The sequence below is a fragment of the Hyposmocoma kahamanoa genome, unplaced genomic scaffold (genome assembly GCF_003589595.1).
Source record: "Hyposmocoma kahamanoa isolate Upper Pololo Valley unplaced genomic scaffold, ASM358959v1 202, whole genome shotgun sequence".
Classification (NCBI taxonomy): Eukaryota; Metazoa; Arthropoda; class Insecta; order Lepidoptera; family Cosmopterigidae; genus Hyposmocoma; species Hyposmocoma kahamanoa.
The window spans coordinates 4,638,024-4,652,724 of record NW_020653726.1 but is presented as its reverse complement, the minus strand read 5'-3'; the positions used below and the strand labels follow the sequence as shown (position 1 = coordinate 4,652,724).

General features: G+C 36.6%; 1 protein-coding gene across 1 annotated transcript in view; it reads left to right on the top strand.

Moving 5' to 3' along the window:
- Window positions 1–14,701, top strand: part of LOC113226785 (protein argonaute-2-like) — a 36,554-nt gene that overhangs the window by 14,184 nt on the left and 7,669 nt on the right. Inside the window, exons 8-15 of the mRNA XM_026459530.1 lie at window positions 167–306; window positions 3,707–3,873; window positions 5,574–5,667; window positions 7,304–7,408; window positions 7,488–7,618; window positions 8,210–8,324; window positions 10,289–10,456; window positions 11,929–12,036. Of these exons, the coding sequence (XP_026315315.1) occupies window positions 167–306; window positions 3,707–3,873; window positions 5,574–5,667; window positions 7,304–7,408; window positions 7,488–7,618; window positions 8,210–8,324; window positions 10,289–10,456; window positions 11,929–12,036 (1,028 nt within the window). The remainder of the gene's footprint in view (window positions 1–166; window positions 307–3,706; window positions 3,874–5,573; window positions 5,668–7,303; window positions 7,409–7,487; window positions 7,619–8,209; window positions 8,325–10,288; window positions 10,457–11,928; window positions 12,037–14,701) is intronic.

Below are 14,701 nucleotides of genomic sequence, written 5' to 3'. Positions count from 1 at the left end.
ATTGCAATTGATTTCAATTGAATTGATTTTTTAATCTGATTGAATTATTGATTGAAATTTAATTGATTAACGCCCAACACTGTTCTGTTCTGTGTGTTCTGTCCATGAACTGGTTGAGGCATAATTTAAGGTATGACTAAATACAATACTAAGTTTTTATTTTCAGTCGCACATAAAGGTTTTCCGAAGGCGCAACCGCTAGTAGATGCGCTGGTTAATGACTTTAGACTGGATACGAAAATGCCTGTCGAACAACAAAGAGGCCGCGGCGTCGATGCTTTCATGAGCTTCATAAAGGGCCTCAAGGTACTACTAAATTGAATTTAATTTCGGCCATATCAATGCAGGTACGGACGGACAGCACATCCAGCTGCATATTAACGGATTTCGTTCCGTTGCACTGGAGCCATAGATTTCGAGATTAAAACAAAAGTTTATTGCTTGATGTGCAGTTGCCTGTACATCCAAAGCATCCAAAGACCCAGAGTAATGGGAGTGATCTAGAGTCGGCGTTACTGTTAGTCCGCAGCATTTAATAATAATATAAATTTAATTTAACTGATTTATTTCGTACATTTAAAAAAAACGGGTTTACCTGTGTTTTAGTAAAAATAATCTAGGATGATCGTTTATGTTTAAAATAATGATTTAATTACAAACCCACTCTGAATTCTATTAATTATGCTTAAGGCTTCTGTAGTTTATTTTGATATAATAATACACCGAATATATTTTATTCAATTTATGTAAAACATCAGACCTCCAAAACTTCAAACTGGTATATCTTTAATTCCAGACTTCTCAGAATAGTAAACCCAAAACCAAATTTGCCTAGGAATTTAAACTCCACATTTTCGCATTATTTTTTCATAAACAGACGCATACAAATTATGTCAACAAACATGGGAATTCGCCATTATGTGAAAGTAAAGTCACAGGTATATGTCTCCACGGGGAGTCGAATCTTAGATGTTTGCAATAATAATCTAATTCATCTATTTGATGTTCAAAGGGGTAGAATGAGTTTAAATAATTTCAATCATCGAGTATATAACCCTTAGAGGATGGAAAAAAATAAAGGAAAGGAGCTGACCTATCTACGGAATAAACGTCCCTACCTAAACCAAAAATGTCTACCACAAATGGCGGATTTAGTGTTGTACCATAATCATAGATAAGTCAATTTCGACATGCAAATGTATGGCTTGAATGTTGAGACTGTTTTTTATGTTTTTGCTCCGATTGGCCAGCCCGAATTTGAAATCTACATTAGAGTTGGGCAAGCAAATACTATATTATCGAAATCGATAGGCAAGATATATATGTATCGACGGGTCCTAAGTATGAGAGCCAAACTAACAATTTGATCATTTTCACTTCTTGCATGGGAAATGCTTCATTTCATTATAAAATGAAGCATTTCCCACAAAGAAGTGTAAATGATCAAATTCTTAGTTTGGCCCTTATACTTAGGACCTATCGATATGGCATTATACCATTACCTGTTTTTTTAAACGACTGACCAAACAAAGGAGCGTAATGTTTTCATGGTGAATATATATAAGGAAATATCGTTTATTGATTCATCTGTAACTTCTGAAAGTTTTAACCGATTTCGAATTGTGTAGTATTGTAAGGGTCGTATTCTAGAACTCTACTCAATGCTCAAGTCAGGATTGCACTGGAAACACAAGCACTGGAAATACGACCCTAATTGTAGGGACTTGAGTATGATTTTCAGTGCTCACTGCAGTACTCAAGTCCTGACTTGAGTATTGAGTAGAGTTCTGGAATACGACCCTTAGAATCCATAGTCGTTGCGAGTGAGCATGGCATTGGGTATCAAAAATGTCAAAACACAATTTTGTACTGACAGCAAACAAAAAATATATATGAATTAAAATAAAATAAATTTTTTAGTTTTCTTTGTAAGAGCACAGGGACAGCCGTGTTTTTTAATTTTTTTTCAAGTCGATTTTATTATGCAATGAAGTAGAAATAAATTATATAAGGATAAGGGAAAAACTGCCGTGTTTAATTAAACAGTTGTTGAAAGTTCAAATGACATTTAATATGCACAAACTGGATATCTAAAAATACAGGTACTTATTTAATCAATTTAGGCATCTCAAGTACACTATTAGAGTTTTAAGATTTAATTGAATAGCTTTATGAAGGTTGCTTAATATATAAATGTACTCTCAAACGAAAACTATTTTCCTGAGCAATAAAAAGGGACGATTCTCTATAAACTCTGTCATCTGCGATCTATCAACTCTATCATCTGCGAAATCATACCTACAATTCTACAATCTATTACATAATAATTAGTGTTGTGACCGCCAGGATGGCTGGTCGCCTGTGGCATCTGGCACTGAGAGTATATTCAAGAATGCTACTATTTTCTATTGATAGCTTTGATATATTCTGAGAAATTAAAAAAAAATATTGGACCAGCCATTCTGGATCATTCAGGACGGCTGGTCGCCACTTTGTTCGGCATGAAGGGAGCAGATTTTCTAGAAGTATGTATTACCAATAATTTCTACCTATAGCAAATAGGTAGAAATTCGTGAAAAAAAAGAACTTTCATGAATTAAAGGTATACGCTTCTATTATTATTATACAGAATATTTTTTGGAATATACGGAGACATACACACAGGTCAGGTGTTGGCGCTGTACTATTTCAGTGCAAACGAGAGTTGATATTTATAAGTGATGTATCACTGATGAGTTACCAGGAATGTATGGCCCTTATTTCGTCTCTATTTTAATACTTTCTATCACCTACCTTCTCAGTAAAAGTTAGAATGTAATAATTAAATTATCCTAATTAGGTTACTTATCAGCGTATATACAAAATTTTAGCATCAGTAAAATTACGGGTGTTTAACAAAACATTAGGTTTTATTCACTGCTTTATTAAGCTTGTTTTATGACTCTTTTTGCTTTATGAAACTAAATTAAATTAGTCGTAAAATAATAAAAATAATACAAGTAGCCGCTTGAACATTTCCGTCTACCGTCGTTCTACCGCCTTTATAATGGGGAGTGCTCAGAGGAACTTTTCGATCTGGTGCCACAATTTCGATTCTACCATAGCACCTCCCGCCAGAGGAGTACAGCCCATCCCCACATCATAGATGCCTGGCATTGTAAGACCACGAGGTTATTACGGTCGTTCGTTCCTCGAAGCTGCAAGATGTGAAATGGTCTTCCTTCTGAAGTATTTCCTTACTGTTATGACATGGGGTTCTTCAAAGAAGCGTGTTAACAGGGCTCTTAAATGCTGGCAACGCGTACGCAGCTCTTCTGATGTTGCAGATGTCCATGGGCGGCGATGACCACCTCCCATCAAGTGGCTCGTGCGTTCGTTTGCCTCCTACTTTACATTAAAAAAAAAAAAAAGAAAAAATTAAATTTATTTATTTTGTTGAAAATTGTGGTGTCTTTACTACCATGTTATTCATATATTTTTTATGAAAACACTCCACTAGTTTGTTATTAATAATAAAAAGCTGCACAAACACTATGAAAAATGCCTGATATTCGATTGGACTCGAACCAGTGTCTGTTGCCTCACCGTGGCTACTGAGGCAACAAACACTGATTCGCATTAAACATTGTTATTGATATAAAGATTGAACAATATTTGTATCAATAATAATGTTTAACTTTTTTAATATTTAAATTGTCGTAATTAGGTGATGGCGTCGGTCGGTGGGGATGAATCAGCAACAGGCCTGAAGCGCGAATTCATTTGCAACGATCTAGTGAAGTCACCACGCGAAACGAGGTTCACTAGAACGGAGAATGGCAAAGAAGTCACTATGTCTGTCGAACAATACTTTTACCAAGAAAAGAGACTTAGGTGAGATTGCATTAAATGATTAATAGAATAGAATAGAAAAAGGTTTATTCATGGCATACACCATATCAATAAACACTTGTTAATTTAGTATAAAAGTTTAAATTAAAATTAAAAGCTAAAAGTAGGCAGGTAATAATATAACTTTAAACGAAATATAAACTACAAAATGAATAATTAATACGAACAACAATGAGTTGCTACCATGAAAAGGCCGCGACTCAGCGTAATGCCAATCTGGAGACAGTCGCACTCTCATAAATAAATATTAGACTACATCACATACGTTGCTCCTATTCCGAAGTAACTAAACCACTTGTGTTATGGAAACCGGAAACAAAAAAGACCGGTTCCACAAACACCCATACCCAAGACAGCCCCGTTCCTTTTTACATAAGTTTTGATTATAGTGACCATCTCTTCCGATCCTTGGGGTACACGAGAAGGGCACTATAACCAGTGCAAGCACAGGGACTTTTTCAGTGAGGCCATGACCCGAGATCAGCCCGTTTACACTGACTTCATCCGGTTCTCAAAACGCTTAGTGCCTTGAGTGAGCTGCCCCGAGTGCACATACAGCACCCTTCCTTTTTTCCCAGATAGGTACCGGCACTGTGGGGACGCTCACTTCCCGTTGCGCATTGAACGCGCAACTAACTGTTGGCACCGCTAAGCTCTTAAGTCTACTACCAAATCTCCTCTCACCTCCCGACACGGAAGCGTCTCTCCAGTTCCCAGAAACGTACGCGACCGGAGGGAAAGGAGGATGTCTAGCGCTTCCTCTACTAGCGCTCCGGGCTAGTGCTGGAGATGCCGGTCGTAATGTCCTGCGATAATGTCCGGATATAGCATCCGACTTAAAGGCATTTCACGTGTCCCGTGCGTCTCCTTGCTTTAAGCCCTCGTCTACACCGCTACTACGACGCGCTAGCTGCGCGCGGGATGAACGTCCCGGCCACATGTTCCCGAGGCAGGCGAACGTGTTCATTCCTACAGCTAACCACGGCGAGTCCGTACCCAATTCCGGGTCCACCAGAGACGCCCGTGAAGGTGTCTGGCGGGGGGCTTGGCCCGGACGCCCACCGTACCCTGGTCTTGTCGTGGAGCCTGTAGTCTCTCGAGTTAGTGGATAGGGACAGACCCGAGACAATATAGAAAAGTTTTTCTACATTGACCCAGCCGGGGATCGAACCCGGGACCTCAGAGATGCGAAAACCGGTGTGCGAGCCAATTTACTTTGTGTTTGTCTATTTATTTCTATAAAATGTCGAATTTTATGGCTTCTAATATGTAAATTAGAAATATGGGGCTTTACACCAGAGTTTTTTTATACGGGTTTTCGTCAAGAATGTCCGTGGGGTTTACGCAACTATTTCTGTACCATAAAAAGAAACAAATGCAATTGATTTTTTAATATTTTTACTTTTTTTTGTTGGATTTTGTAACGTTTATGAATGTTTTCCGAGGGTTCTGTACTGGTGAAGGTGAAGTGATAAACGCTAGGTTTTTATTTTAATATGATACCCAGTGACGAGACGAACGGGACACGCCTGTCCATAACAGTTCCAGTGCCGTCCAGAGCTTTAAAACACAAAGATTTGAGGGGCACTGGCACTGCGCCCGTCATCCTGAGACATAGGTTGATAGGTCTGAAATCAAGTGCCTGTAATTTCACCATATAAAAAATAAAATATGTTTTTCAGATTAAAATACCCGCACCTTAACTGCGTATGGGTAGGACCTCGAGACAAGAACATTTTCTACCCCATGGAGTTGTTAACGGTGTCTTATGGTCAGGTAAGTACTTGTTTTCTTTTTATTATTTTAACTACGTATAAAACTACGTATAAGACTATGTATGTATGTAATGAGAAAAAAACAAATTGTGTGAAATTTACATTACCCAATGTTAGAGAGACGGTTACAAACATCATTGTAGTTAGAAACGAAAAATTGAATCTTGTGGATACAGTTGTATTTCTAGGTATAACGTTAGATGCTAAATTGCAATGGGGTCCCCATATAAGTAAGTTATCAAAACGGCTCGGCTCTGCAGCGTACGCGATTAAAAAAATAAGGAAACTTTCAGACGTCGAAACCGCTAGATTGGTTTACTTCAGCTACTTTCACAGTCTAATGACATACGGCATTTTGCTTTGGTGTAATGCCGCCGATATCAATAGAATCTTTGTCCTGCAGAAACGTGCAGTTAGGGCAATTTACAATCTGGGCCCCAAAGTATCTTTGAGAGATAAGTTTAAGGAAATTAACATTCTTACACTAGCCTCACAGTACATTTATGAAAATGTAATTTATGTTAAAAGGAATAGTAATTTATTTATGAAAAATAGTGACAGACATAACATTAATACGAGGAATAGAAATAAACTAGTTTTTCTTGATAGTCGTCTTCACAAAGTCAAAAAATCATTTAAGGGGCAATGTATACGCTTCTATAACAAGATTCCGGTTGATATACAAAATTTGCCTTTCACGAGGTTTAAAACTATAGTGAAACAAAAACTTTATACTAAAGGTTATTATACAACTTCTGCGTACTTGGATGACAAAAATCCGTGGTAGTAACCCGTTTAGCTCATGGAGGTAGTCTCGATCTCTGATGTCTCTGATGTACAATATTAAATGTTATTTACAAAGAGCAACCCCTAGAGTTTCTTGCTCATTCTTTTCAGGGGAATCTGCCTTACGAATGAGCGGTGGAGTTTAACCATTGTGACGATTTCAAGTGTAATAATGCTTACCTATGAAATAAAGATTATTTTGAATTTGAATTTATAAAACTCCTTATATTTGTTGTTATACAATTCAAACAAGTTATTCTGCCTATTATAGTTGAAATTTGGTAATATTTTACTTATATCCCGTAGGCGCTGCCTTCCCATGAACGCGCTTATGTATTTCATTGTTTATTAAGTTTTAATTATACAATTTTTAATTACCAAATATGAAAAAATTATGTGCTTTAGTATCATTTAAAGTAATATTGTAGAAAATAAAAGTAAATGTGGGTTACACCACTTTTGTGCTGATGCTTCTTTTATAGTCAATTAAGCCATTGACTCCGTATAAGTTCCACTATCTATCGAAGCGGAGTGGGGAAGAGCTGTATTTCAGCAACCAGTAGTATTTCGTTATTTTTGCCATCTCTGTGATCTGGCCAAAATAACCTAATATTATCGGTTGTTGACACTACAGATTTACTCTGCCTCGTTTTTGTAGACAATGAATCTTTTGATGCGTGTACATTATGTGTTATATTGTTGTCCACTACAAGATTTACGATGATTATCGTTGAACACAAAACACGATTAGATTAATTATTCTCCTCCGCAATGCATGTAAAAATTGTAAGCGGGCGCAGTCGCAATATTTTATAATTTTTATAGTATTTTATTTATTTTTTGTCCAATAGGTCGTGAACAAGCAGTTGAACGAAATGCAGCTTTCCACTATGGTGAGGGAAGCGGCAACGCCACCTGACATACGCAAGCGCAAGATTGAAGAAGTGATAAGCAGTGTAGTTATTTTTTACTTCTCAACTTAATTAACTACGCAGCACATTATATACATATATTATAGTTCTAATAATTTTTCAGATGAATTACTCCAACAATGTATACTTCAAGAAGTTCGGCTTGGAAATTGGAAAAGAATTCATCGAAGTGAAAGCGAAAGTACTTAAGGCTCCAGTATTGGATGTCGGCGGTGGTCAAACCATTCTTCCACGGTACGACATTTTCCTATTAAAATTTGTCTGATTTTTTACTCTACACAGGCAGTTTAGTGTATGATATTTTATTTTTTGTATGGAAATAAAACCTTGAAGTTAATTGTAATGCCTTTAGCATGGTCGACAATGTTATTTTTGCATTAGTGTGTAGGATTACATCACACCATTTTTTCAGTGTAAGTGCTTACCACCGCCAAATAATCATAAAATCTCACTTCCGTCGTAATGACTAATGAGAATTACATTATTGAAATTTGATATTGAATCATCGTAAGGTCTGCTAGTTCGTTACGTAGCTCAATAGGGAGAACTGCTGAGAGACGCTGAAGCGCTGATTTCAATCCAACCGGATTTAATGAATTTTTCTTAGTGCTCGATCTTTGTATTAATAATTATCATAAATAAAAAAAAATTGCAAATCATGGTAATAAAACATCGTGATATCCAATAAATTTAATATTACAAACAAGCGTTCAAATAGCATATTATATCTTATTGACGCCATACACGGACAAGCTGTCTTCTCAACACAACACACAGTGAAGTCTATTTTATCTGAGTAAAAAATGAATACAATGTCGTTCACAGAAGAGGCGCATGGCAAGCTCAGCGGCTTTTTAAAGCTGAGAATTTGGATTCGTGGGCGTTCATTGCGCTGGACCTCGATCCACGCGCAAGTAACTCGGAGACTATTATCTCTCTGGTAAGTTTATTATCCATTCAGTCGTCCAGCGCGCGACGCTTAGAAAATGGTCAAGTGGCCCGTTTTCTTATTGTTTACATTATGAGCCGCGATAAGGCGCGTGTAATATAAACACTTGAAACTCGAGAAACAATTAAGCTACGCCAAAAAGAATAACATGACCGATAAGAGCAATTAAGTAGCTTTTGTTTAGACTACAGTTATGAATGTAATTCGACGACTTTATTTGCGAACTTCCGAGTACACTGAACACTTCTGATAAATTTTCATAGTGTTTTACACTTCAACTCTTAACCACTTTGTATATTCATTTTATTATGAAACAAAACATATTTAAAGGTGATGAGCATTTAAATACCTATCGATTAACACTAGAATCATATGAAAATATTTTATACTATTTTTAAAATAATAGTGGTAAACAATAGTAGTGGCGGAATTCACGGAAAATTTGCGAAAATGGCTTAAAAAAACTACAGGTCGCGAGGAAGAAAATTGACGAATCCTACCAAAATTCACAATATCGTCATATATACAACAATTCACAATATAGGTTGCATTAAAATATTTCTAAGTGTATGCACTTAGAAATATTTTAATACAACCTATATTCAATAAAGTTTTTGTTTGAGTCATATTTAACTCCCAAAAAGTCTTTTAATAATGAATAAGTTTTTTGTCTAAAAACAATCACAAGGGGCAATGACATCCACTTTGACGACTTTTTTTTCCAATGAGATTGTGATTCCAATATGATATCAAATGTTAAAGCTTTCAGAAAAAGCACACCGAGAAAAAGCACATCCTGACGATTATTTTGATAGGTAATAATTACAAAAATAAATAGTAATGGCATTCATTACAGCAGAAATCTTCAGCTGACACTCAACGACGACAATCGCGCCCTAAGTTGTAATTTTGACATTTATTTTTTATTTTATCATTGCTTGGTAGGGATGTCCGTTAATGTTAAGTGATTACCTGTTATATTGAGAAATACTAGTAAAAATTTGAAGGCGATGCACTAGAATAAGCGGAAAAAAGTTGATTGCGGCAGTATTGTTTATGATGGTAATTATAGTTGCCAATAACGTTTGGTGCAACAACATCTTTTCAACTTTAGTTGCCAATAACGGTTTAGTGGATCCCAATAGAGAATATTGACATAGTAGAATAAAACAAGTAGGGTAACTCCGTACAAAATAACAGTGCGGCTTGGATCTGTGCGCAACCGCCGCGCGCCTTGTATGGACGCACTCATTCGCATAGTAATTAAAAGCGCGTTGGGACGAGTGGACGACCAGTGTTATCTAACGCCAGAGCATCCTTTGATTATGTAAATGTGTGCGTCCGTTCACGGCGCGCGGCGGGCACGTACACATGCAGGCTGCGCTGTGACGTTTATACGGAGTTACCATACTTTTTAATTTTCTACTATGATATTTATCAGGGTTATCTAACATTAACTAGCTTCAGGAACATGTTATACTTAGCAGCGTATTAAAATTTCTAAAACGGAACTTCTTTTGTAGTGATTAATTTTGTTAACAATTAGTTCATAGACGTAGCGGCCACTCTAAGATCACCTATGTCGTCGGATATTTCAATGCTAAGACGATATCAATTAACCTATACTCGGAACTGATGGGAAGGATTTAAAAAACATCACTTCCGGCAAATATTCTAGTGCAATAGTATCTATAGTTAAATTTGAATTATTTTGTTTTTTTATTGTTTGTTGGTTTATTGGTTTGAACGTCCTTACTACTTATGTCTTATGATAAATATTTAAAAATATTTAAATATTGTGTAGGAAATTGTGATTGAATCTATTAACCTGCAACTTAATATATCGCACGTGACTACTAACATCTCAAAAATTGCGTTATATAAAATATAATGTCATTCGTATACGAATTAATTTGCAAGAGACAGGACAACATTGTTTACTCGTAATTTTCCAGTTGCAGAGAGAAGGCAGTAGATTAGGCATGAGAATCGCCACACCGGCTGCCGTAGTGCACAACGTGAGGATCACAGAGCTGTATAGTCGTCTGATGACTTTCGCGAATTCCAAAATAAAATTCGTCGTTATCGTCGTTGCAACTCGAGGAAAGGATTATTATCATAAGGTAAGATAAAATGTCGTCATATTTATCCGTAGGTGCATTAAGATGCAATACATTAAGATTTTGGAATATCAATTTATTATTATCATATGTAATAATTGTTTCTACCTGTAATCACGCTATTTTACCTACATAGTGACTTTTAGCTGCAAATCTACCTGGTATGTGCAGGATCAAGAGCACGTGAAGCTTGACATTTAAGATTTAAATCCAACTCTATGCTGCTTACGGTAAGAACGGTTCAAAGTACAAAGTGTCAAGCTAGACATGCTCTTGATTTTACCCAAGTGCTGCGATTCGGACATATTTAATTCATAATTCGTTTATTTATGACGATACAATAACATGAGAGTTTATTGCGCAAAAGTGTTGCCCCCTTACAAGCATCTAGTGATTCGAGTGCAGTCGATAAACATTCTATCGATTTTTTTTTATAATATCAAATGACGGGACGAACAAGTCTGTCCATAACAGTAGCAGTGCCACTGCGCCCGTCACCCTGAGACATAAATTGACGAGTCCCATGTGCCTGTAATTTCACCAGCACCCTTACTCTTCAAACCCGGAACACAGTAATGCTGACAATACTGCTTGGCGACTGAAATAGGTAAGGTGGCAGTACTACCCTGGACGAACTCTTTCACAAGGGGTTCTACTTGACTATCGACTGAATATTCGTTGCGTTTATAAATTTACTAATTAGTTTCGATTCTCATGGGCCAACTGTCAGAATAAGAATAAAGAAGGCGATAACGCAATTAATAATTAGAACATCATAAAATTGCCTCTTCATAATATATGTTTTGAAAATTTGTTTCTTCCTTCACAATCTATCGATAAAACAACCGACAAAAATGGCATGACTATTTAAAATTTTATGAAAACCGACAACACTGTAAACGGAATTTTACTCCATTTTCAAAAAAGACAGATTTTAAATACATGATGTATCACACCAATCTTTTTATATAAGCGCTCTTACTTCTTACTACGCACTCAATATTTAACTACCTCCGTGGCCGAACGGTTACCATGCCGGACTGCCACGCAGAGGTCCCAGGTTCGATTCCCGGGCCGGGAGAAATAGTTGTATGGCCTACAATTATTTCTCTCATGAGTTTGGATGTAATTTGTGGTTGTCTATGTGTGTGATCATGGCACCCGCGACACAGGGTTTTCCCTAGTGCGGGGCTATGTTGAGTGTGTGCATTATTTATTATTTATTATTATTATTATTTTTAAGAACATTCACGATTTGACTTGAAAGGGTCTTTTGTGGCCGTCTTCTTCCAATGTTGCCTTTCACGTTGACCTTTTACATATTTTCGCGACTCTACTTTCATTTATTCGTCTCAGGTGCCTAAATTTTCTGAGTGTCGCAAATGTCAATAAGTGGCGCTTGACCACTTTTCATCAAATAGACTGTGACTGCCGGTTTATTTAAAGAAACCAGTACATAATTGTTTGAAATTCAGGTGAAACAAGCAGCAGAGCGAGAAGTTGGCATACTGACACAGTGTATCAAGGAGTTCACGGCATCGAGGAAGATGAACCCTCAAACAGCTAAAAATATTTTATTGAAGGTGTGTTTTATTCATTGAGTATATAACCAGAAATAGAGACGAAATAAGGGTCATATATTCCTGGTAGCACATTTGCGATTCAGCTCTTATAAATATCAACTCCCAGTTGCACCGAAATATAGACAGGCCAACTATGGACCTGTGTGTACGTCTCCGTATATTCCAAAAAAAAAAATATTCTGTATTTATTGTAATAAAGATAATATCTCTAACAACGCCGTGCTGCTCTATTCGGTGGTGTGGGAAAAACAGCAAAACATCTAATTACAAAACAACGGAATCACATTTCATCGGTAATTAAATATTAAATATGTAATTTTGCAATTTTCGTCCATTATAGCAAAGCTCAAGTTAACTGGTCGTTTTGAGGTGAAACAGTTGACGACACCCATTGACGACACCCGTCAATTGTTTCGAACTCGAGCTAGCTAATCGGAGCGCAGTTGTCACAGTAATGATATGGCAGAATAGTTTTCAAACAAATTAAATGACATTTCATCTCTATTTCTGGTTATATACTCGATGGTTTTATTAAATGTGTGCAAAATATTATTTATGAAAAGTATTTTTATGTTCAGCCGTTTCTTATAGTGCGCGCGGAACTAGCTGGCCGCGCCTTAGGTATGTGAGCGGTGGGACGGGGAGGCGGGGGCACTTGATGTCATTACTCAGAATACTCAGTTCGGCGCCGGACTTCGCGGCGGCAACACACGTTGACAGTTCTGGCTAGTTTAGACAAAACGCACAAGAGATTGCAATGTCAAGATGAGTCCGCCGATAAAAAGACAATCTAAGGAAATAATATTTAAAGTGCATACGTTTTTTAAAAAACGGAAAGCCGATGTCAATAGTTTAGAATATAAAACTGATGCGAATATTCATAAATTAGTGGCAGAAGCAACCGGGATATCAGAACGAAGTGTAAGGAGAGTGATTGCTCAAAGTAAAACATCCTTGCAAAATACAGGGGAAGCAAAATTTAGTTCTCCACGAAGGCGAAAAGAGATAAAAAAGAAAATACAAGTTGATGATTTTGATTTAGGAGTGATAAGAAGAAAAATAAATCAGTTTTATACGGTACAGAAAACAAATCCAAGTCTACGAAAACTAAATGCTGTGTTAAAAGAGGATAATATTTTAGATTGCGGATTAACTTATTTAAGAGAACTTTTGCACAAACTGGGATATTCATTTAAAAAATGTAAATCGAAGAGATCCCTTTTATTAGAGAGACCAAACATTGTTGAATGGCGAGTGAAATATTTGAGGGCCATAAGTAAATTCAGAGAAGACAAACGAAATATATTCTTTTTGGACGAAACTTACGTTAACCAAAGTCATAATGTCCAAAAATGTTGGCAATCTTCGTCGGAGCCTGGTGTTTATGCAGATATAGGCAAAGGAAGGCGTTTAATAATAGTTCACGCTGGTAGTCGGAACGGGTTAGTTGACGATGCTCTGCTAATTTTTAAATCAGATTCAAAAACAGGAGACTATCATGGAGACATGAACTCTACAAATTTTTACAACTGGGTTGATCGAAAGTTAATACCTAAACTTCCACCTAACTCAGTCATAGTTATGGACAATGCAGCTTACCACTGTGTGCAAGTTGAGAAGAAACCGACTATGTCCTGTATGAAAATTAATATGCAGAATTGGTTGCAAAATCATAACGTGCCCTTTTCTCCCACGATGGTCAAAGCTGAACTCTTGGGCTTGATTAATACGACCCAATCAGAAAAAATATACACGATTGATGAACTTCTGAAAGGTGCAGGTCATACTGTTCTAAGACTACCTCCATATCATCCAGATCTCAACCCAATCGAGCTTGTGTGGGCAAATATAAAAAATTGCCTGGCCAGAGATCACATTAATGCTACATTGGACGAGAAAATTACAATACTAACAAGACTATTTTCTGAATTTTCTGCCGAACAATGGCAAAAATGCGACGACCACGTACAAAAAAAAACGAACAAGAATACTGGAATCATGATATGAGATATGATACTGTGATGGACGAATTCATTATAAACTTACAAGATGATTCTGACTCAAGTTCAGACAATTCAGAATCAAGTGATTCAGAGGATATGTCAGAGTAATTTCATATCTATAAATACAAAGTCGTGTTAGTTACACTAATTAATTAATAATAATTTCATAAATGATTCAAATATGTCGGAAGAATTTCATTTAATTTGTTTTTGGTTTATTTTACTTTTAATTGCAATGTACGGACAACAGCAAGTCCATCAATACATAAATGTTAAATTTATCCAATCAATTTTATACTCTATTCCCTGGACTTTAAGTTGAAAATCAATTGAGGAAATCTGACAGTTTGTGGCGGCCTGATGTGCTGCCGACTGTACATTGCAATTAATTAGATAGGTATAATATAAACTTGTAAAAGTTCAATTGGCTATAATTTTTTCTTTTCAATAACTGAACAATTATTGTTCACGATATCTCGAGATTGGTCGTCACTGTCTAATCTCATGTGCGTTGCGAGCAGCAAGCAACCCGCCCCCTCACCCCTGTCCCTACCTAAGGCGCGGCCAGCTAGTTCCGCGCGCACTATAGTAAAAATATTCTAAGTATGTTGTTTCTATACGTACTGTATTTATTAAATGTAAAAGTTGAACATAATTTCTCA